This window comes from Triturus cristatus, chromosome 9 (genome assembly GCF_964204655.1).
Source record: "Triturus cristatus chromosome 9, aTriCri1.1, whole genome shotgun sequence".
In the NCBI taxonomy this organism is placed as follows: Eukaryota; Metazoa; Chordata; class Amphibia; order Caudata; family Salamandridae; genus Triturus; species Triturus cristatus.
This window is the reverse complement of record NC_140592.1, coordinates 700,457,889-700,478,740: the sequence shown is the minus strand read 5'-3', so window position 1 is coordinate 700,478,740 and position 20,852 is coordinate 700,457,889. Positions and strand designations below refer to the sequence as shown.

The 20,852-nt window shown below is 47.0% G+C and overlaps 1 protein-coding gene across 1 annotated transcript in view; it reads left to right on the top strand.

Annotated features, from left to right (window-relative positions):
- ZNRD2 (zinc ribbon domain containing 2) overlaps positions 1-20,852 on the top strand; it is a 71,659-nt gene that overhangs the window by 39,311 nt on the left and 11,496 nt on the right. Inside the window, exon 3 of the mRNA XM_085625835.1 lies at positions 2,267-2,351. Within this exon, the coding sequence (XP_085481961.1) occupies positions 2,267-2,351 (85 nt within the window). The remainder of the gene's footprint in view (positions 1-2,266; positions 2,352-20,852) is intronic.

The following is a 20,852-nucleotide window of genomic DNA, read 5'->3' as shown; positions in this document are numbered from 1 at the left end:
TGTTGATAATGGCTCAGACTTGGGTGCCTGAAAAGCTTCCAAGGAGAATATCCTTGAATGTGTGAGCTGTATGTGAGTTGATGGTGATCTTCCCGCGCCACTGGTTCTTGTAGTGTATGTGAGATGTTTATGGGTTTAGAAGTTAAGAACGGTTATCTCAGTCTTCTTATTTTGTTTGTGTGACAACAGATTGGCTACGGAAAAGCATAGTTCCTACTTTTCAGCTCCAGGTATTTTTCCTAGGCATATGCTTTTGCATGAAGTTGTCTGCCAGAGAGTTACACAGTTCTGGGAGGGCGGGTAGCCTATGAGAAAGTGCATTCAGGGTTCTTTTATGATTTTATCTTTTTTCTCTAAAATCGAATAAAGTTTTTTATTATGATGAATTAACATGGTACAGACCAGATACCATTAAACAAGTGAAAAAGACCAGCGACTAAATGTATTATCTCTTTCTAAAAAGATTGAACAATATTGGGACAAGGCACATGATTAGTTACAACTTTCTCACACCCATTGTTCCCTACATGGGTAGGGAGTGCAGTCCCATCCCCAGTCTCAGTTGGAGACTGTGCCCAGTTGATCAAAATAGTCCTGAGAGAGTATGCTGGCACAGAGAATGAAAATGTTACTTACCTTTAACAATCCATTAGCAATTTGTTTTGTTGTAGATGTCTAGTATTGGGTCCTGAATAATACAAAAGTAGTAATCTGAAAAATGATAGTAGAGCCCAAAGATGCTTGGTGCTTGGCAATATTGTTACTGGAGTTTGATGGGGGGACTAGAGGTGCCCCCCAGTTCGTGTTCTCCAGGATCCCCAAGTTGCAACACAAATCATGCAGGTAGGATCAAAGAAGATACATATACCTTGGTCTTTGATCATTTTGGCATCAGTGCTGCTGCTAGAGTTTACAACCCTGCAGCCAGAGTGAAGCTGCACATATTTGTCTGGCTTCAGTCTTAGGCGGTCTCCCTTTGGGATCGTGCATCCCAAAGTGTGGAAGCTGTTGGGTAGGTTGCTTGGCTGGCCTTACCTACCATGTCGATTTAGCCACACATTTTCAGAGCAAACACCATGATTTTCTTCTGCCCCCACTGTCTGTATTTCCTTGTCCAGTGAGACAGCAGTAGTTTCTCTCAACTGAAAGATTGGTGGACTTGATGTTCCCATCCAGACCTCTGAGCTTGTCACCTGTCGCAGGCCTTCAGCATACTTGCCTCATTCTCATGTGCCCGAAGCAAAAAAAACTCAAAAAGGTTGGGAAACGTGCTTTGGGGAGCTTAAGGTAGGGTGCATGCTCTTTGATCCATGCCGTGGACATTCCTATCACAATACCCACCATTTATCTATAGACCATAGATTTATGTACAGAAGATAGACCCATTTAAAATAGTTAATGTGGGGTCCAGGGTGCATTTTGAATTAATATACATTTTGTTTGTTGGAACATTGTCAATATTTTTTGTCTGAAAGAGAGCCTCCGTCCACCCAGTTTTTTTCCTGTCAGTCAATAATCTGAAGCCCATATAGCATAGTTTTATAGCTTCGGGAAAAAAACTCCGCCTCAGAGGATCTTGGAGTTTGTAAAACCCAGATCCTGAATGACCATTCCTTGTAATGTGTCAACGTGCATTAATTATTACTGGATTATTGGAGTCAAATGTAATTTAGAAGTAACACTCTTGTACTTACACATTAGTGAACATATATGTTAGATTGACATATTTACATTGTCGCTGAGAGAAAAGGACAGTTCAGTCTAACCAGAATTGTACCTGCCACTCTCTGTAAAGGGGAAGGAAAGGAGATTTAAAGACCGGATTGAACCCTTCTACTTTACTTTGTGTAAGTCTTTAATTTTCTGTGATAGTGCCCTTCCTACAGTTTTGATGTATTATCCTGTTTAACATTCATTTATAATCATATGTACTGATTTCAGTGTCCCACCACTGATTGATTTCTTACTGCTTGTTAGTTTTTCTGTTCACAGCATTATCTATCTACAGACGTTTTCTAGTCGATTTATGGTATGTCCCTCAAAGACCACATGCTTGATGTTTCTACTTGCTAAATGGAAGAGTCTGATAATTTGTGTGAATATCAAGGTGCTGATCAATTTAAAGGGTTGTGGGTACAAAGGAAGAATTATAAATGAGGGGGGAAAGGTTAGTGGTGGTAGCAGAGTTGTTTACAGTCTGTGGGCCACTACACTTTGTGCTTCAGTGTCCTTGCGCGGCTTTACTCCTTGCCCTCTCTCTTGACAGACTATCTTGCTCCAGGATAAGCATCGAAAGCTGTATTGCGTGGCGTGCCAGGAGCTCGACTCAGACGTGGACAAAGATAACCCAGGTAGGTCAGACATAAAAGGCATGAGTACTGTACTGCTTCACCCCCTTGCCATTGAAAAACCACCCTTTTTCAGCTGCTTGATGGCATATTGTCATGTTAGCTAGTCTAATTTGCATTTTGCAATGTAGAGCCTGTACTTACGTTGAATAATAACAAAAGAAAAGTCCCAGATTGCAATATGCTTTTGGTTTCAAAAAGCCCAAACTGGCTGATGGTGTCAAATATGTCATGGGCTGATTTAGTAATATGCCTTTCACTTGGCATTGTGGTAGCTCCATACCTCAGTGTAGGACAATAGGGCCTCTCTTGCTCCTCCTATTCATTTCAGTCCATCCTCCTTATGTTAGTGATTTCATGGAGTTAAAATACAGACTTACTAAGGTGTGACAGCAGCAGAATGATCTAAACATTGTGCCGCAAAACAGCAGAAAGTTATGGGATTGCTGAGGATGAGCAAGACTAAATGTAGCTTTAAACTTTGAATAACCTATAGTTTAAATTCCCAAAGGGTTATGCCTGTTCTCAAAGAAGATGTTTTTGTTTTTTTATTATTTTTAACAGCCCCAAACAAGGGAATACTGCACCAATACAGCAATTGGTTAATGTACACCGGATTCCACCATACTTGAGCCCCTCGTTCCTTCCCCCAAGCCAAGTCATCCTTTATTGCTAGAGTATTAAAATCAGTACAATGTGCAAAGTACAAGTGCAAAAGTCTATAGTCAGTACAGTGTACACAATTTAAATGTCAAAAAAAGCAATAAATTAATTTAAAATCATTGCAGTATACAAAAATACAAATGTTTAAAGCGTTAATGGCTGTTAAAATCATTACAGTGTGCACGGAGCAAGAATGCAGAAAGGACAATGGATTGGTTTATTTCATAGCAAGCTGCTAAGTGTCTAAGATCTTCTACACGGTGCCCTCAACTCCCTGGAGATATTTTACTGTCCAGGAGATTAATTTCTGGTCTGCTGAGTTGAGGGAGGCCAATAGTGCTTGCTGGCAGGTTCGAACCCCTAACTGATACCAGAGAGGGCGCAATCATTGTCTAGGTAGGCTTAAGGTAGATTTACAGAGGCAGAAAGTATGTACCAAGTCCTCATTCAAGAGGCCGCTTAGTCGACAAGTCGCTTTCCCTTCTACTTTCTGCCATGGCATGTCATGCGAGTTCAAGGGTAGGATCCCTAACAGATATTTCAGGTATTTGCCTTTTATCCTACAGTTTAGAACCTCTGCCAGGTATTGCTGTGTTTGCAGGTAATTATAGCTGTTTAATATTGTCCAGGCATGAGAGTATTTTTCTAGGGTTGCCCTGTCATCTAGGGATGATAATATTTTAGACGCTTTATTAACGCTGCTAGCCATAGTTCTGGTACCCCGAACAGGTCAATTGTTTCCCCCGAGATAATCTCTTGCTGGGGAGCGTGATCTTTTAGTAATTTCTTCCGACACATGATAGTTTATGGTATTCTCCTTTTCAGGTTTAAGCCTGTAGCAAGTGATGGCAAACACTGCTTGCCTGGCAAAAGACTGTTTTGTTAGCCCAAACTCCAGCCTGATCTGGGCTGGTGAAGCGTAACAGGAACATTTGCCTGTACATTTTTGCAGTCGTAGTGTCCAGAGTTTTAGAGTCTGTGCTCCGTTAGCCTTGCTTCCATAGGCCAGAATGGAGACCACTTTGCCCTGGTGATTTCTAAAATGGGGGTGAACGATTGACTATTTAAATTCCTGAACATGACCGTTAGCCCTGCTGCCATCGCTATCCCTTTTCTTTTGATTTCTTCCTTAGGCCAGAGTGGAGACCACTTTTGCCCTGGTGATTTGTAAAATGAGGGTGAACGAATGACCATTTAAATTCCTGAACATGACTGTTAGCCCTGCTGCCGGTGCTATCCCTTTTCTTTTGATTTCTTCCTTGTGTGGTTTTAATGAGCCAATGCTGTCATATAAGAGGCCAAAATATTTATATTCTCTTGTTTCATCGACCTTGTTACCATCGACCAAGAAGCCAACTGGCCTTTGCTTTGGGTCTGCTTCTGGAGAGAATCATGATTTTTGCCTTTTTATACTTAGGTGGCACACAGAAGACGCTGCATGCCAACCCTGATCGCCTAAGCAGCACCAGATCATCGGTGTAGAGAAGATTTGATAGTTGTATTGACCCAAATTTTGGAGCTTATGAATTTATAGCAGACAAGGCTGGGGGGGAAGATCTGCCAGGAATAGGTTAAATAATGTGGGGGCCAGTACACACCCCTGTTTGTGTCTGCTAATTGTTGGAATGGCCTTTGATTAGTTGGCTCTGCTCCCCAGCTTGATTCTGACCCAAGTGTTAAGAGTATAGATTTTCAAGTGCTCTTAAAAGGGCAAGGGATGAGTCAATTTATTAGTTTCCTTGAGATCCTGTTCCAGTTTACAAAGTCAAAGGCAGCTTGGTAGTCAATGTAGCAGAGATAGAGAGGCGGTTTTGCACTTTTCGAGGAGTCGCGGGTGAGTGACAAAGCCTTCATGTTTGTCGAGGTTCCAGTTTTTATTGTGAAATCTGTTTGATTAAACTGGATTGTTGAATTTGAGGTAGCCCATTGAAGGAGGTGCTCCAGTTGGAACCCGGTGTAGTATTTTGCCTCATTGTCAATTAGGGCTATCGGTCTGTATTCACTGGCTCAAGTTTGTTACCTCCTTTAAAAATAGGCAAGATAATGGTGCCTTTCCATGAGGCTAGGGTCATTGCTTCCATTAGGGCGTGGTTAAAAAGTGGGGCCATTGCTTCAGCCCATTTTGTCGGGTTAGTCTTGTGAATAGCCTGGGGGATGCCGTTTGGTCCTGGAGCTCTAGTCATTCTCCCCTTTAATATTTGCATACTGTGTGGGACCGATGGTGACATGACTGCTAGTCCATTTCCCTTTGGCAGGCCGACTCCTACGCCTTGTACGCTTGTGCCGATATGTAAGTTGAAATGGGCGAGTAAGTGAGCGGCCCAAGTTTCTTGTAAAATGCTGTATTCCAGACGAAGCTGTGAAGGATTTTTTTTTTCTCCATAACAAATATTATTGTATTTTTATGACAAAATGCCCCAAAGGGTTACATACATTTATTGTGTCACATGTTAACTAAACAATCATAACCCAATGCCTGATTCCTTGTATTCTGATAAATCAGTCCCCAGCTAGCGTTGAAGTCCATGAAGAACAACCATAGACATGTTACATTTTAGGATTGTAAGTTTGGAGCACAGAGTCAATAATATCCGAAATCGATGTGTGATCTTCTAGCGCTAGTCCGCAGGATTCCGCCCATCTCCTCCACATTTTTTTGTGTTTCTGTAGGCATCCCCGAGCCCGAAATACTGATAATTGTAGACCCATTCAAAAGTCCAATGTGAGAAGTTGGCCTGGCATATGCTGTTCCTAGTTATAGGGACACCTTGCACCAGTCCAATTCGACTCTTATTGATGATAGGTTTAAGACAACCTTTAAAGAAAGCTATCCTAGTGGTAGCTGTGGAGAGCAGCCTTCAGGCTAAGTCTTGAAGGAGTGTTAAGCTTATTGTTTTACCATAATAACCTCTTGAATAACCAAATGAAAGAGTAGCCCACACAGGTATATATATAAAATATATGTATTTATTCTAGACAGAATCCCACAGTCACTTTATGTGGCTAGTGGCAAAGTTACACTTCAAACAAGCATTTATAAACACAATAAATAGCACAGAAATCAATGGGCCCCAGGGGGGGACCAAACCATATACTAAAATAGTGGTATAAGAACCACGACAATTCTACAGGCAATGCCTAGGGCATTCAGGATCGCTTGCCCCTTCAGAATCCACCCACAGTTAAGAGGAAGGGGACCCACGGGAGACGCGTGCAGTGCAAAGAGCTGCTATCGGGATCGCAATGTTAGCCTATGGAGAATGTCGCGGTTGAATATTTAAAGTTTAAAGACACTTCTAGCAGTAGTACAAAGTTAAGGCTTGAGACTTAAGGCTTTGGAGAGCCCACCACCACGGGAGTACCGAAGTATCACTGTTACCTGCCCCAGGGAAGCCGGGTGCATAGGTCGATTCTGGTGTCGGGTCGCGGGCTGATTTTCAAGGGAAAAGTAGTCCAAACTGCTGCTAGCTGAAAGCGTCGATGAAGTCGTGATGATCTAAGATGTAGAAAATGTAGAGAAGAACCTGAAAGCAGAGGGGACAGAGTCTGGGTCACGGCACAGTGACCAGGGGGCTCACAGCAAGGAGCCCTTCGATGCCGGGTGCTTCAGGTGAGATAGATGCAGCTTGGCTCAGCAGTCACGGGCTCCGGGAGGCTTCAAGGAAGGCCAGCTTCTGGAGGGCGACTGTCCCACGTCGGATGAGGGTCGCTGCGGTGTTAGTGTCCCGATTGGATCCACTAAGCCTTGGCAACCGCAACCCGCGCAAGATGAACAAAGCAGCTGCTGGTGCAGACCCACGAGGTCTGAGGGTGCTCTTCTTTGGAGAGAGCACAGAGCTGGCCTGGAGCAACCAGGGGAACTCTTGGATGTGAAGATTGTCCTCCGCCAGGGCCCACAAGTCGAGAGACAAGGGACCGCGGAAGGCAGCAAAATGGAGTGCGTAAAAGGGCTCCCACGGGCCACCGGAGCGGGCTAGGGAGCTGAGATTTGGCACGGATGCTGCTTGAAGGTTGGCTCAGAAATGGGCCAAAGCACAACTTCCCCACTGGTCGGGGTCGTGTGCTGTGCAAGAGGTGGCCGGGGTCTCGGGGTATGCAGGGATCTCGGCACCCACGTGGTCCACGGTGCTCAGACTTGCTGGGCACGCTCACAGGACTCTGGAATGCTCTGGAGACCCACCTCAAGGTTGCTGGAAGACGTCGAAGTTCGTGAGAGCAGCGAAGTTCCAACCGGGTATCTTGCAGTCTTTCAGGTGCCTGCCAAGCAGGGGGATAACTCCTTTATCCCAAGGGAGATTTCTTCAGTCAGCTGGGCAGCAGCTCGTCGAAGGTCAGTTCTGTAAAGTTCTGGATTATTCTGAGGCTCTGGGGCCAAGTTATTCACATATATCCCCAAGATTAGGGGATGGTCCCAACTAGAGCCTACCAATCAGAGTAGAGGCGGGAAAGGGTGGCTACACCCACTCCCCTTTGTGTGTTTCCCGCCTGGGCGAGGGGCAGGATGCCCCTGAACTGGTTCCAGGCGGTGTATGCAGAATTGGGGCTCTGCAGCTGCCTATGTGCAACTCTGAAAGGACATTTGGTGCACCCACCCTGTTCCAATCCACATATCCTGTCTGGGGAGGTGCTGGTACCTCCTTGCCACAGGAGCCCTATTGTCCAGATGGCGAGGCTGGGGTTTTCCCCAGCAACAGCCAGCCAGAGTCGTGTAGGTGGCGGACAGTAGCCATTTTGTGGTACATGTGCACTTTTAAATTGGTGTCTAAATTCTACCGCTTTTCCCATATCACCCTCCTAGCAAGGGGGAATCGTGCCCTCATGCCCATGGCTGGACTGGGGGTATGATTCCTTCATGTTTGACACCAAACACGATATGGTTCTGTGTAGCCATTCCCAAGTTACAGCGATGACGCGATAACTTATAATGCGGTTAAGAGTATATGGTATGGCTACACTACACACAACCCAGTAACGATTTTACGAAGGTTGCAGAGAGGCCCTACTCACGTAGGGGTCCCCCCTCACACATACCTCAGCACCCAGCCCTGTAGGATTACCAGGGCCTGCCATAGGGGTGACCTATGAGAGTATATGTGTTGTAAGGGTGTGGGATATAGGGTACCTACATCCCTGTAAGGGGTGCTAGCACCACCTTACCCAGACTACAGTAGTGGTCTGGTGGTGTCAGTTTGGGTGGCTGTCCCAGGGTGGCACAATAAGTGCTGCAGCCCTGGTAGGCCTACAGGGGGACCCATGCCCTGGGTACCTAGGGTACCATCTACAAGGGACTGGTAGGGCATGCCCAGCATCCAATTGGTTGGTACCTAGGGTACTCACATTGTTTAACAGAGGAAGCAGATAGGCTGGGGTCCTTGATAGCAGGGCCACAGCCTGGCTAAAGTCATAAAAACAGTCAAAACATCAGCAAAAAGTTGGGGGCAACTATGCAGTCGATGCCACTCTCCTACATAACCCCCCCCCAAACGCAGGGACATTAAACTAACCTTGACCAGTTGAGTCTTCATGTTCTAAGTGGAAATATCTGGAGAGGCCATCTGCAGCTCAACTACATTTACATTTACATTGGCATGGTTGCTCCCTGGTCTATGTTCCACTGTATAGTCCATCCCCTGTAGGGAAATGGACCACCTGAGTAGTTTGGGGTTTTCACCCTTCATCTGTTTTAGCCATAGGAGGGGCTTATGGTCTGTCTGAACAATGAAGTGAGTGCCAAACAAGTATGGCCTCAGCTTCTTCAGGGCCCAGACCACAGCAAAGGCCTCCCTCTCTATGGCTGACCAACATTTCTCTCTGGGGGTCAACCTTCTGCTAATAAAAGCTACTGGTTGATCCTAGCCCTCCTCATTCAGTTGTGATAACACAGCACCTACCCCCACCTCTGAAGCATCAGGTTGAACTATGAATTCTTTGGAGTAGTTGGGGCTTTGGAGCACTGGAGCGCAGAGCACATTGCCTGTTTAAGGTCATCAAAAGGTTTCTGACAGCTGATAGTCCACTGAACCTTTTTGGGCATCCTCTTGGAGGTGAGATCATTCAAGGGGGTCACTATGGATCCATATCCCTTTACAAATCTCCTATAATAACCAGTCAGGCCCAAGAAAGCTCGAACCTGAGTCTGGGTGGTTGGAGCAACCCAGTCCATGATGGTCTGGATTTTGCTCTGTAATGGTTGAACCTGGCCTCCACCTACAAGGTGTCCCAGGTATACAACATGACTCTGCCCTATCTGGCACTTAGTAGCCTTGATAGTGAGCCCAGCCTTCTGCAGGGCTTCTAAAACTTTCCTTAGGTGGATCAGGTGATCTTCCCAGGTGGAGCTAAAGACAGCAATATCATCTAGATATGCTGTACTAAAGTCTTCCAGGCCTGAGAGGACTTGGTTCACCAACCTTTGAAAAGTGGCAGGTGCATTTTTCAAACCAAAGGGCATCACAATAAATTGATAATGCCCACTAGGGGTAGAAAATGCTGTTTTGGCTTTTGCAGACTCAGCTAACCTTATCTGCCAGTAGCCAGCTGTCAGATCAAATGTGCTCAGATATTTGGCTGAGGCCAACCTATCTATGAGCTCATCTGCTCTGGGAATTGGATGAGCATCAGCCTTAGTGACTGCATTGAGTCCCCTGTAGTCTACACAGAACCTCATCTCTCTCTTACCACCCTGGGTGTGAGGTTTTGGTACTAGGACTACTGGGCTAGCCCAAGGGCTATCTGAGGGCTCAATCACTCCCAACTCCAACATCGTTTGGACTTCAGTCCTTATGCAGTCCCTGACATGATCAGGTTGCCTGTAGATTTTGTTCTTGACAGGCAGACTGTCCCCAGTGTCCACTTCGTGAGTGCACCAGGTGGTCTGACTAGGAGTCAGAGAAAACATATGTCTGTAAGCTTGTAGAACCTGTCTACAGTCTGCTTGCTGCTGGTCAGTGAGGCTGCCTGCCAAGGCTACTCCATCAACTGACCCATCGTCAGGGTTCTGAGACAGCAGGTCTGGGAGAGGGTCACTCTCCTCCTCCTGTCCCTCATCTGTTGCCATGAGCAAGCCCATGTCAGCCCTGTCCACATATGCTTTCAACCTATTCACATGAAGTACCCTGTGAGGACTTCTGGGAGTGCCAAGGTCTACCAGGTAGGTAACCTCTCCCTTTTTCTCCAAAATGGTATGGGGTCCACTCCACTTATCTTGGAGAGCTGCTGGGGCCACTGGCTCCAACACCCATACCTTCTGTCCTGGCTGGTACACCACCAGGACAGCCTTTTGGTCATGCCAGGTTTTCTGTAATTCCTGACTTGCCTCCAGGTTTTTAGTTGCCTTCTTCATATACTCAGCCATCCGGGAGCGGAGACCAAGTACATAGTCCACTATATCCTGTTTAGGGGGTTTGAGAGGTTGCTCCCATCCCTCCTTCACTAGACAAAGTGGGCCTCTAACAGGATGGCCAAACAAAAGTTCAAAGGGGCTATAACCAACCCCCTTTTGTGGCACCTCTCTGTATGCAAAGAGAAGGCAGGGCAGAAGAACATCCCATTTTCGCCTAAGCTTTTCTGGGAGTCCTTTGATCATACCCTTTAAGGTCTTGTTGAACCTCTCAACAAGACCATTGCATTGTGGGTGGTAAGGGGTGGTGAACTTATAGTTAACCCCACACTCCTTCCACATTGCCTTCAGATAACTACTCATAAAGTTTGTACCTCTGTCCGACAATACCTCCTTAGGAAACCCCACCCTGGAGAAGACTCCAAGGAGGGCCCTTGCCACCACAGGAGCTGTGATGGTCCTAAGGGGAATAGCTTCTGGGTATCTAGTGGCATGATCCACTACCACTAGAATGAACCTGTGCCCAGATGCTGTTGGTGGGTCCAGGGGACCAACAATGTCAATCCCCACCCGCTCAAAGGGCACCCCCACCACAGGCAATGGTATCAGGGGGGCCTTTGTGGATTTACCTGCCTTGCCACTTGCCTGGCAGGTAGTGCAAGAGCTGCAAAAGCTCTTACAGTCTTCACTCATGTGGGGCCAATGAAAGTGAGGGACAATTCTGTCCCAAGTCTTATTTTGGCCCAGGTGTCCTGCTAAGGGAATATCATGGGCCAGTGTGAGCAGGAAGCCCCTAAACTTGTGAGGTATGGCCAACCTCCTGGCTGCACCAGGCTTGGGGTCTCGACCCTCAGAGTAAAGGAGCCCTTCATCCCAATAAATCTTATGGGTCCCACTGGCATTCCCTGCAGCCTCAGCAGCAGCTTGCTGTCTGAGGGGTTCAAGAGTGGGGCAGCTCTGCTGCTCCAGGCTCAAGTCTGCCCTAGAAGGTCCCCCTGCCCCCAAGAACTCAACCTGATCAGGTTCCAGTTCCTCTGGGGCAGTTCCTTCTTCAGGTGATAGATTCTCTTCTGCTAAAAGAGTCTCTACAGACTGATCCTGGGGGGAAGGCTCTGCCTTACCCCTGCTACTCCTCCTCTTGGAAGGTCCTTGGTCCATTTTTCCAGGATCCAAGGCCTGTTCAGTTCCTGTCAGCTTGGCTTTTGACCTTGTCAGGGCAAATACTTCTGCTGGTATACCCAACATTGCTGCATGGGTACTTAGCTCCACCTCAGCCCATGCTGAGGTCTCCAAATCATTCCCTAGTAAACATTCAACAGGTAGGTCTTCACTCACCACAACTTTCTTGAGGTCAGTTACCCCTCCCCAGGAGAAGTTCACAACAGCTAGAGCATGGTCTGTACTAACGTTGCTAGCGTTGGTCACTTGGTATATCTCTCCAAGTATGATCTGGCTAGGGTCTACAAGGTCCTTAGTCACCATAGTGACACTAGCCCCTGTATCCCTGTAAGCTAGTGACTCCCTTCCATTTATGGTTGGCTGTTGTCTGTATTTGCCCAGACCACTGGGGCTCACAAACAGGGACAAGTCCCCATCACAAACTAGAACAGCCTGAGTAGGAGTTCTGACTAGGCCAGAGTCCTCTCTAGATCCCAGGGTCAACCCTACTATGCCCTTGTTCTGTGCACCAACACCTATAACTGTACTAGGGGGAACAGGAGCCTTAGGGGCAGGTGTGGTGCTTTTGGAGTCTTTGGCCTTATTACAATCTGAAGTCCAATGGGTTTTCTGTTTAGTTTTTACACCATGGCTTCCTTGGTTGTTTGGGTTTGTTGTTCTGGGTATTCTCAGATGCTGCTTTTTGGGGGCCTGTTGAAGACTGCTGGTCTTTTCCCCACCCTTGTCAGAGTTCTTGGCATCTTCCTTTTTAGTTGCACCTCCCAAGGGCTGGACCTTCTGCTTAATCCTGGTTCTGACCCATTTGTCTGCCTTCTTTCCCAATTCTTGGGGAGAGGTCAGATCAGAGTCAACCAGGTGCTGATGTAAGAGCTGATTCTGACAATTATTAAGGATCTGCTCCCTCATTATGAGATTGTATAATCCTGTATAATCATTTACTTTACTGCCAGTTAACCAACCTTCCAGTGCCTTGGTTGCACAATCCTCAAAGTCTACCCAATCTTGATTTTGTGCTTTCTGGGTGTCTCTGAACTTAAGTCTGTATTGATCAGTGGTTAAGCCAAACCCATCTATTAAAGCAGCTTTCAAGATATAGTAATCATCTGCATCCTCTTCTCTTACAGAGAGGAGCTTGTCTCTACCTTTATCTGAAAAGGAGAGCCACAGGATTGCTGCCCACTGCTCTACTGGGACCCTCTGTACTCTACAGGCCCTCTCAAGAGCAGATATCCATTTGTGGATGTCATCCCCATAGGGGGGCACAATCTTGTGGAGGTTCCTATTGTCAGGGACTTTCTCTCTAACTCTAGGGGTTTCTTTACTGCCACCAGGGGTCTCTAGACCCCACTTCATTGAAGCTTTCTGAAGCTCTAGGGCTTCCCTGTCCAATGCTAACTGTTCTCTTTTAAGCTGAAACTTAGCCTGTTCAAATTTGATCAGTCTGCATTTCCTCTCATGGGAGGATTCTCTTCTCTGAGAAGAGGCAGAGGACCCTTTGGATCTCCCAGAATGGTTGGATCCTCCTGAGGGGGATCTGTTCCTTCTGGGACCCACCACTCTCCCTTTAGGGATGGAGGGAGTGCCCCTTGGGCCATCACCTCCATGCTGTGAGTGGTTTGTTTCTTCCAGGTCAGGACTTTCATCCTCTTCCTGGTCCTCATCAGAGTCCCCTACTGGAGGGTCCTCTTCCGATGGATGCCCACCCAGCCTGTCAACCCCACTAGACCCTATGATCTCCATAAAGTCTGCTATGAGCAGGATTTCCCTGAGGCGTTGGGTGTTAGCACCCTTGTTTGTCTTCAGTTTTCTGAGGGTGCACATCTCCCTGAGCTCAGCAAAGGAGAGATGATCATACTTATCAACTGGGACCCTTTGGGGTCCTTCCATAGCCTTAGTGGCACCTGCACCTGAAGACATGTCTAGTGTAGTGATAGTGGTGTATCTACCTACACTAAGTGTGGCCTACTGAACCCTCTCTTGAGTTGTAGTCAAGGTGTGCTAAACCCTCTACACACAACTCTAAGTTCAGTAGAACTTATTGTATTCTAGCTTGAATTTATATGTACCTTTGGTACCAAGTGGCTTTCACTTTAGAAATTCAATTTGTTATCTGGTAAAACAATGGCAAGCTTGAATCCAACCGCTGCACACCAATGTGAGAAGTTGGCCTGGCATATGCTTTTCCTAGTTATAGGGACACCTTGCACCAGTCCAATTCGACTCTTATTGATGATAGGTTTAAGACAACCTTTAAAGAAAGCTATCCTAGTGGTAGCTGTGGAGAGCAGCCTTCAGGCTAAGTCTTGAAGGAGTGTTAAGCTTATTGTTTTACCATAATAACCTCTTGAATAACCAAATGAAAGAGTAGCCCACACAGGTATATATATAAAATATATGTATTTATTCTAGACAGAATCCCACAGTCACTTTATGTAGCTAGTGGCAAAGTTACACTTCAAACAAGCATTTATAAACACAATAAATAGCACAGAAATCAATGGGCCCCAGGGGGGGACCAAACCATATACTAAAATAGTGGTATAAGAACCACGACAATTCTACAGGCAATGCCTAGGGCATTCAGGATCGCTTGCCCCTTCAGAATCCACCCACAGTTAAGAGGAAGGGGACCCACGGGAGACGCGTGCAGTGCAAAGAGCTGCTATCGGGATCGCAATGTTAGCCTATGGAGAATGTCGCGGTTGAATATTTAAAGTTTAAAGACACTTCTAGCAGTAGTACAAAGTTAAGGCTTGAGACTTAAGGCTTTGGAGAGCCCACCACCACGGGAGTACCGAAGTACCACTGTTACCTGCCCCAGGGAAGCCGGGTGCATAGGTCGATTCTGGTGTCGGGTCGCGGGCTGATTTTCAAGGGAAAAGTAGTCCAAACTGCTGCTAGCTGAAAGCGTCGATGAAGTCGTGAAGATCTAAGATGTGGAAAATGTAGAGAAGAACCTGAAAGCAGAGGGGACAGAGTCTGGGTCACGGCACAGTGACCAGGGGGCTCACAGCAAGGAGCCCTTCGATGCCGGGTGCTTCAGGTGAGATAGATGCAGCTTGGCTCTGCAGTCACGGGCTCCGGGAGGCTTCAAGGAAGGCCAGCTTCTGGAGGGCGACTGTCCCACGTCGGATGAGGGTCGCTGCGGTGTTAGTGTCCCGATTGGATCCACTAAGCCTTGGCAACCGCAACCCACGCAAGATGAACAAAGCAGCTGCTGGTGCAGACCCACGAGGTCTGAGGGTGCTCTTCTTTGGAGAGAGCACAGAGCTGGCCTGGAGCAACCAGGGGAACTCTTGGATGTGAAGATTGTCCTCCGCCAGGGCCCACAAGTCGAGAGACAAGGGACCGCGGAAGGCAGCAAAATGGAGTGCGTAAAAGGGCTCCCATGGGCCACCGGAGCGGGCTAGGGAGCTGAGATTTGGCACGGATGCTGCTTGAAGGTTGGCTCAGAAATGGGCCAAAGCACAACTTCCCGACTGGTCGGGGTCGTGTGCTGTGCAAGAGGTGGCCGGGGTCTCGGGGTATGCAGGGATCTCGGCACCCACGTGGTCCACGGTGCTCAGACTTGCTGGGCACGCTCACAGGACTCTGGGATGCTCTGGAGACCCACCTCAAGGTTGCTGGAAGACGTCGAAGTTCGTGAGAGCAGCGAAGTTCCAACCGGGTATCTTGCAGTCTTTCAGGTGCCTGCCAAGCAGGGGGATAACTCCTTTATCCCAAGGGAGATTTCTTCAGTCAGCTGGGCAGCAGCTCGTCGAAGGTCAGTTCTGTAAAGTTCTGGATTAATCTGAGGCTCTGGGGCCAAGTTATTCACATATATCCCCAAGATTAGGGGATGGTCCCAACTAGAGCCTACCAATCAGAGTAGAGGCGGGAAAGGGTGGCTACACCCACTTCCTTTTGTGTGTTTCCCGCCTGGGCGAGGGGCAGGATGCCCCTGAACCGGTTCCAGGCGGTGTATGCAGAATTGGGGCTCTGCAGCTGCCTACGTGCAACTCTGAAAGGACATTTGGTGCACCCACCCTGTTCCAATCCACATATCCTGTCTGGAGAGGTGCTGGCACCTCCCTTCCACAGGAGCCCTATTGTCCAGATGGCGAGGCTGGGGTTTTCCTCAGCAACAGCCAGCCAGAGTCGTGTAGGTGGCGGACAGTAGCCATTTTGTAGTACATGTGCACTTTTAAATTGGTGTCTAAATTCTACCGCTTTTCCCATATCACCCTCCTAGCAAGGGGGAATCGTGCCCTCATGCCCATGGCTGGACTGGGGGTATGATTCCTTCATGTTTGACACCAAACACGATATGGTTCTGTGTAGCCATTCTCAAGTTATCGCGATGACGCGTTTTACTTATAATGCGGTTAAGAGTATATGGTATGGCTACACTACAAACAACCCAGTAACGATTTTACGAAGGTTGCAGAGAGGCCCTACTCACGTAGGGGTCCCCCCTCACACATACCTCAGCACCCAGCCCTGTAGGATTACCAGGGCCTGCCATAGGGGTGACCTATGAGAGTATATGTGTTGTAAGGGTGTGGGATATAGGGTACCTACATCCCTGTAAGGGGTGCTAGCACCACCTTACCCAGACTACAGTAGTGGTCTGGTGGTGTCAGTTTGGGTGGCTGTCCCAGGGTGGCACAATAAGTGCTGCAGCCCTGGTAGGCCTACTGGGGGACCCATGCCCTGGGTACCTAGGGTACCATCTACAAGGGACTGGTAGGGCATTCCCAGCATCCAATTGGTTGGTACCTAGGGTACTCACATTGTTTAACAGAGGAAGCAGATAGGCTGGGGTCCTGGATAGCAGGGCCACAGCCTGGCTAAAGTCATAAAAACAGTCAAAACATCAGCAAAAAGTTGGGGGCAACTATGCAGTCGATGCCACTCTCCTACATCCATGCACTTAGTATAAGAGGTTTATCCGAATTCCATAATCTTGCAATATCTCTCTTGGTGAGAGTAAGACCCACCCATAGTAAGTGGCGCTTGTATCTATTGCCTCCGATGCCATCTGCGAGCTGTGAAGGATTTTTAGGTGCATTCACCATTTTACAGATTATATTAGAGGTGAGGTACTTGATGTTCTATATTTTGCCTCTTGATGACCCATATTACCCGTTTGAATTCCTGTTTAGTGGCCCTCAGGTTAGCAATGTGAATTTTGTTGAATGGGGCCGACAAACTGCTTGAAGGGCCTTATTAGCTTTTCTCTTTAATAGTTTCAAGACGCCGACCTTGTGTAATTTTTGACTATTCAGTGGAATAGGTATTGATCAGGTCCTTACTGGGTTTACTCTTGTGGCAAACTGTTTGGAAAAAGATTCAGTGAAAGACTCCCAGTTTTCTGTAACTGAGCTCCTCAGTTGTCGGGTGTTTTTTAGTTGGAATTCAGTTTTTTGTGCCTAAGTTCCTATTGTTGCTGAGGACCATTTGACTCTCATTGTCAGTCATATATGTGGAGTCTTCAGGTTCTACTCTGTGTGTATTTTTAGCCAGGTCAAAGGTGAGTTCCCACCCCCGGGGGAGGTGATTGCTTTCCGGTCTTGATCTTATTTTAAAGGAGGAGACTGAGTATAGTGGGGGGGTGGGATACTAGTGTGTAGTCTATTAAAGAATTTCCGTTGGAAGAATGAAACGAGAGCTGGGGGAATATCCCTATTGAGGTGGCCATTAAGGACCTGTAGACCTAAGTGCTCCAGTTTAGGGAGCAAGTTTAGGCCCTCGAGTCCCTCCTCCCAAGATCCGTTTGTGCATGTTTTAGTAATTTCCCATTGGCGTTCATGGGCTACTATGATTTCATTTCTTATGGGCTGACCTAGCAATTTCATGTTGAAATTGGCCAGAATCCGTTGTTTGACTTGTCAATTTGCTCTGCCGCTTTCCCAGGGAACTGAGCCCTGGATGGGGGTAAAGTTTCCTCTATTGTATTTTCGTGGTCTATCGCTGTCATTTATGAAGCCAGCATTTCGTCCTACTCTTCTTGCATTAAATAAGAGAATTCTGTTTCCACGTCCATAGCAGTCATTGCCTGAGGCTGGCGTATTTGGCTGCTGTCATTCCCTTCTTTGCTTATTTGCCCTTCTGAACTCTCCTCGCCCTCCAGCTGGATACTATCGAGGGTCGGGTTCAGAAGGTCGCTTCCTATACTGAGCCCCTCAGTGCTGCTTTGGCTGATGGGTCACACATTGTGAGGGTTTCCAGGTCACGTTTTTCAGGTTGCTTACTGTCCACGTTTCTGCTTGGATCAGGGCTCCTTCCCCGGGACGCAGCTGAGCTGCTTGGGCTATTTTTGTTAGAGCTCTGCTCCAGCTTGGCATCCTCATTTTTGTTTATTTTTGCGGGGCTTTGGGGGCTCCCCCTTGCTGCTTTGTCTGTGCAGTTTGTACTTCAGTTATCCCCCAAGCATTCTTCTCAGCCCCCATGATCCAACCATACATCCTATAGTGATTGGTATTGATATGGACACACTTGTGCCTTGTAGACTGAGCGCTCAGCTGCAGCACAAATGTCCATTCACCCTGTCCACTCAACAACATTGGGCAGACCTGGTGCAATCCATTACCTAGTAATGTCCCTTTTTGCCAATAAGCTACCCATGGCCAACAAACGGCGGGCTCCCACTTTCTCAATCCCTTTCTGCATCTACACCCACAATAGCATGTTTTGGGTCAGGGCATACAGGGTAACCCACTATTTCCGCTCATTTCGGATGTGCCCACATTATATGGACGAAACCTGAACAATCTCATTGCAGTGCGGCCATGGGGTGTCCCTTCTCCGCCTTGTGTGCCAAAGCTTCAAAGGGTCTCAGTAAGTCCTGTGAAACACCTTGAATTTTATTATGGCAAACATCTGACCGCCATCTTGACTTACCCCTCAGCTGTCTTCATCAATGGGGCCAACATATCTCTGCCATTTGGCACTAGCTATAGATGTGGATCTGCAGAGTTGACCACTAGTGATTTATGTATGAAGGCATGCCTTTTGGCGTCAGTGGTTCCATTACAGTCTGGTTTAATTCAGGGACTGCTGACCGGAGGTGGTTATATTGGTGGAGTGCATGCCTAAGATGCAAATAGCAAAGGGATTAGGAAACCTGAAGCATGTATTCCTGCGCTATCTGGGCGAATGGTTTAATATGTGTCCTCTCCTAATTTATAGATGTCACATCAGTTCCAGGGTCCAAACTCCCTCCGATTTGAAACCTCAGGCATTCAACTGCCCACCACAAGGGAGTTTCCCAATATATTCTTTTGAACCATTTAATGTGCTTCAGTGCCCTGTGCCAACGAATTAGTGGGATCCTGATGGACTCTGGGATGCTCTTAGGTACAGACAAGCTATTACATTCCTGCCTCTGAAATCCATGTCTGCAGCAGGTCCTACTCCAGCTGGAATGTCATGTCCTGAGTGACACCATAGATCCAGTCAATAATGACCAACAACTGTGATGCCCAGTAGTAGCTGCAGAGGTCAGGTACCCTAAGCAAGCCTTATCATGTGGCGCCTGGATGCATTTGGCCAGTGATACCTGGGTTTGAAAGCTAGCCCATAGGAACTTGCTAAGTACAGTGTAAATATCTGTAAAAAAGATGTATTGTAGCATGTATGGGAAATATTTAAGTATGTATAAAAACCTTGGCAATATTATCATCTAAAATAGGTCTCTATGCCCCATGAGTGAGAGGGACAGCTTTTCTTAGGCCAAGACCTCACCCTTAGTATGTGCCAGGTGTGAATCAAATATTGAGGTTCCAGCAGAACTGTGGATGTTTGGTTATGCGGCCCTTCAGAAATAGCTAGTGCTTCCCTAGATCCCACAAGCACGTCCATACCAGAAAATATGCATGTTGTCCAGTGAGTGGAACATACTGTATTTTGAAATGATTACTGTGAAAGTCGGTCGTATTATCATATAACTGGAGCATTTTCAAGAGCTGCGTCCTAAAACATTAAGGCTTTTGCAGGCAGACCAGGAAAACATCAGCATATAAAGAGACACAATCTTAGAGTCTGACTGCTGTTTAATTCCCCACAGTCCCGCCTCTCGTCCAGTCCACTCCACCGGTGGCTCGATCACTAGCGCGAAAAGGAGAGAGGAAGGGGGGGGGGGGGGGGGGGGTGGGCTGAAGTGTACCTTTCTCAATCTGAAATGGCTGAGATAGCACTCCAATCACCTTCAGTCGTGCCCAAGATGCCCGATATAATGTGTGTAAGTGATGTAGGCAAAGGCCAAAGTACATTCTTTGTAAGATCTGAAATACCAAAGGTAGACAAACTGAATCAAATGCCTTCTCGGAATCTGTTAAGACCAAGGCTGCCACCCCATTCTACCCAGCTGCCCCCGCCATGACCATCTGAAGCCGCCTAATACTGTGTCAATTAAACATAAAGCTGTTTTCATCATAGTGGATCAAAGAACCTATCACCCTTGCCAGCCGCATATCCAGAATCTTAGCCATAATCTTGGCTTCCAGTTTACTCAAGGAAATAGGGCTGCAAGAAGAGCATGTTGTCTGGTCCTTCCCGTGTTTAGGGTTGACCACAATAGCAGCACCCCTGAGGTCAGCCGTTAATTGCCCTCTCTCCACTGCTTCCCCAGATTGAGCTAGGAGGTGAGTGGCCAATACAGAAGATTTACTTTTTGTTTAGGATGTGTTTTAAGACTCATTCGAGGTCTGGCTTAGATATAGCTTTGATGCCCACAATAAAGAAAAGGGGGGAGAAGGAAAAAGCCCTACCTCATCCTTCTCAAAAAGTAATACGTAAACACACAAGGAGGTAGAGCAACCAAAAGTCGGCCTATGTATGTTTGCAAATGTAATAGATTTAAGAGAGCACACACACTTTGTAAAAACTGCCCTCACCCACAACAAGTTGTGGCATGCTTCATCATAGGGCTGCTACTAACGCCTCTGCGCAAAACCAACGCTAGAGGTGGAGCAATAGGGAGGGGTAAACAATACAACAATAATAAAGACAAACGGAAAAGACAGGATCCTAAAGTGCAGATAAGTCGTGAATTTAAAAACTGGCTAAAGGATATCTCTCTAATAATTTTATTCCTAGATTCCCTAGTCAGGATTAAAAAGGTATATAAGAAAGTAGATACCTATTGGATAGTGGTGGTGTGAGTAAATTAAGTGCTTACCACCCCTCCATTCTGCATAGCGGTCAACATGTTTCTGCCGGTTCAAAGCTTATTCTCCGGCATTCATCAGGACAAGTTGAATCCCTATGCTACTTTTCCAAAACCCCTCTCACTGCCCACTATAATGGGCTATACTCCACCTGTGAGTCTGGAGTGTTTTTGT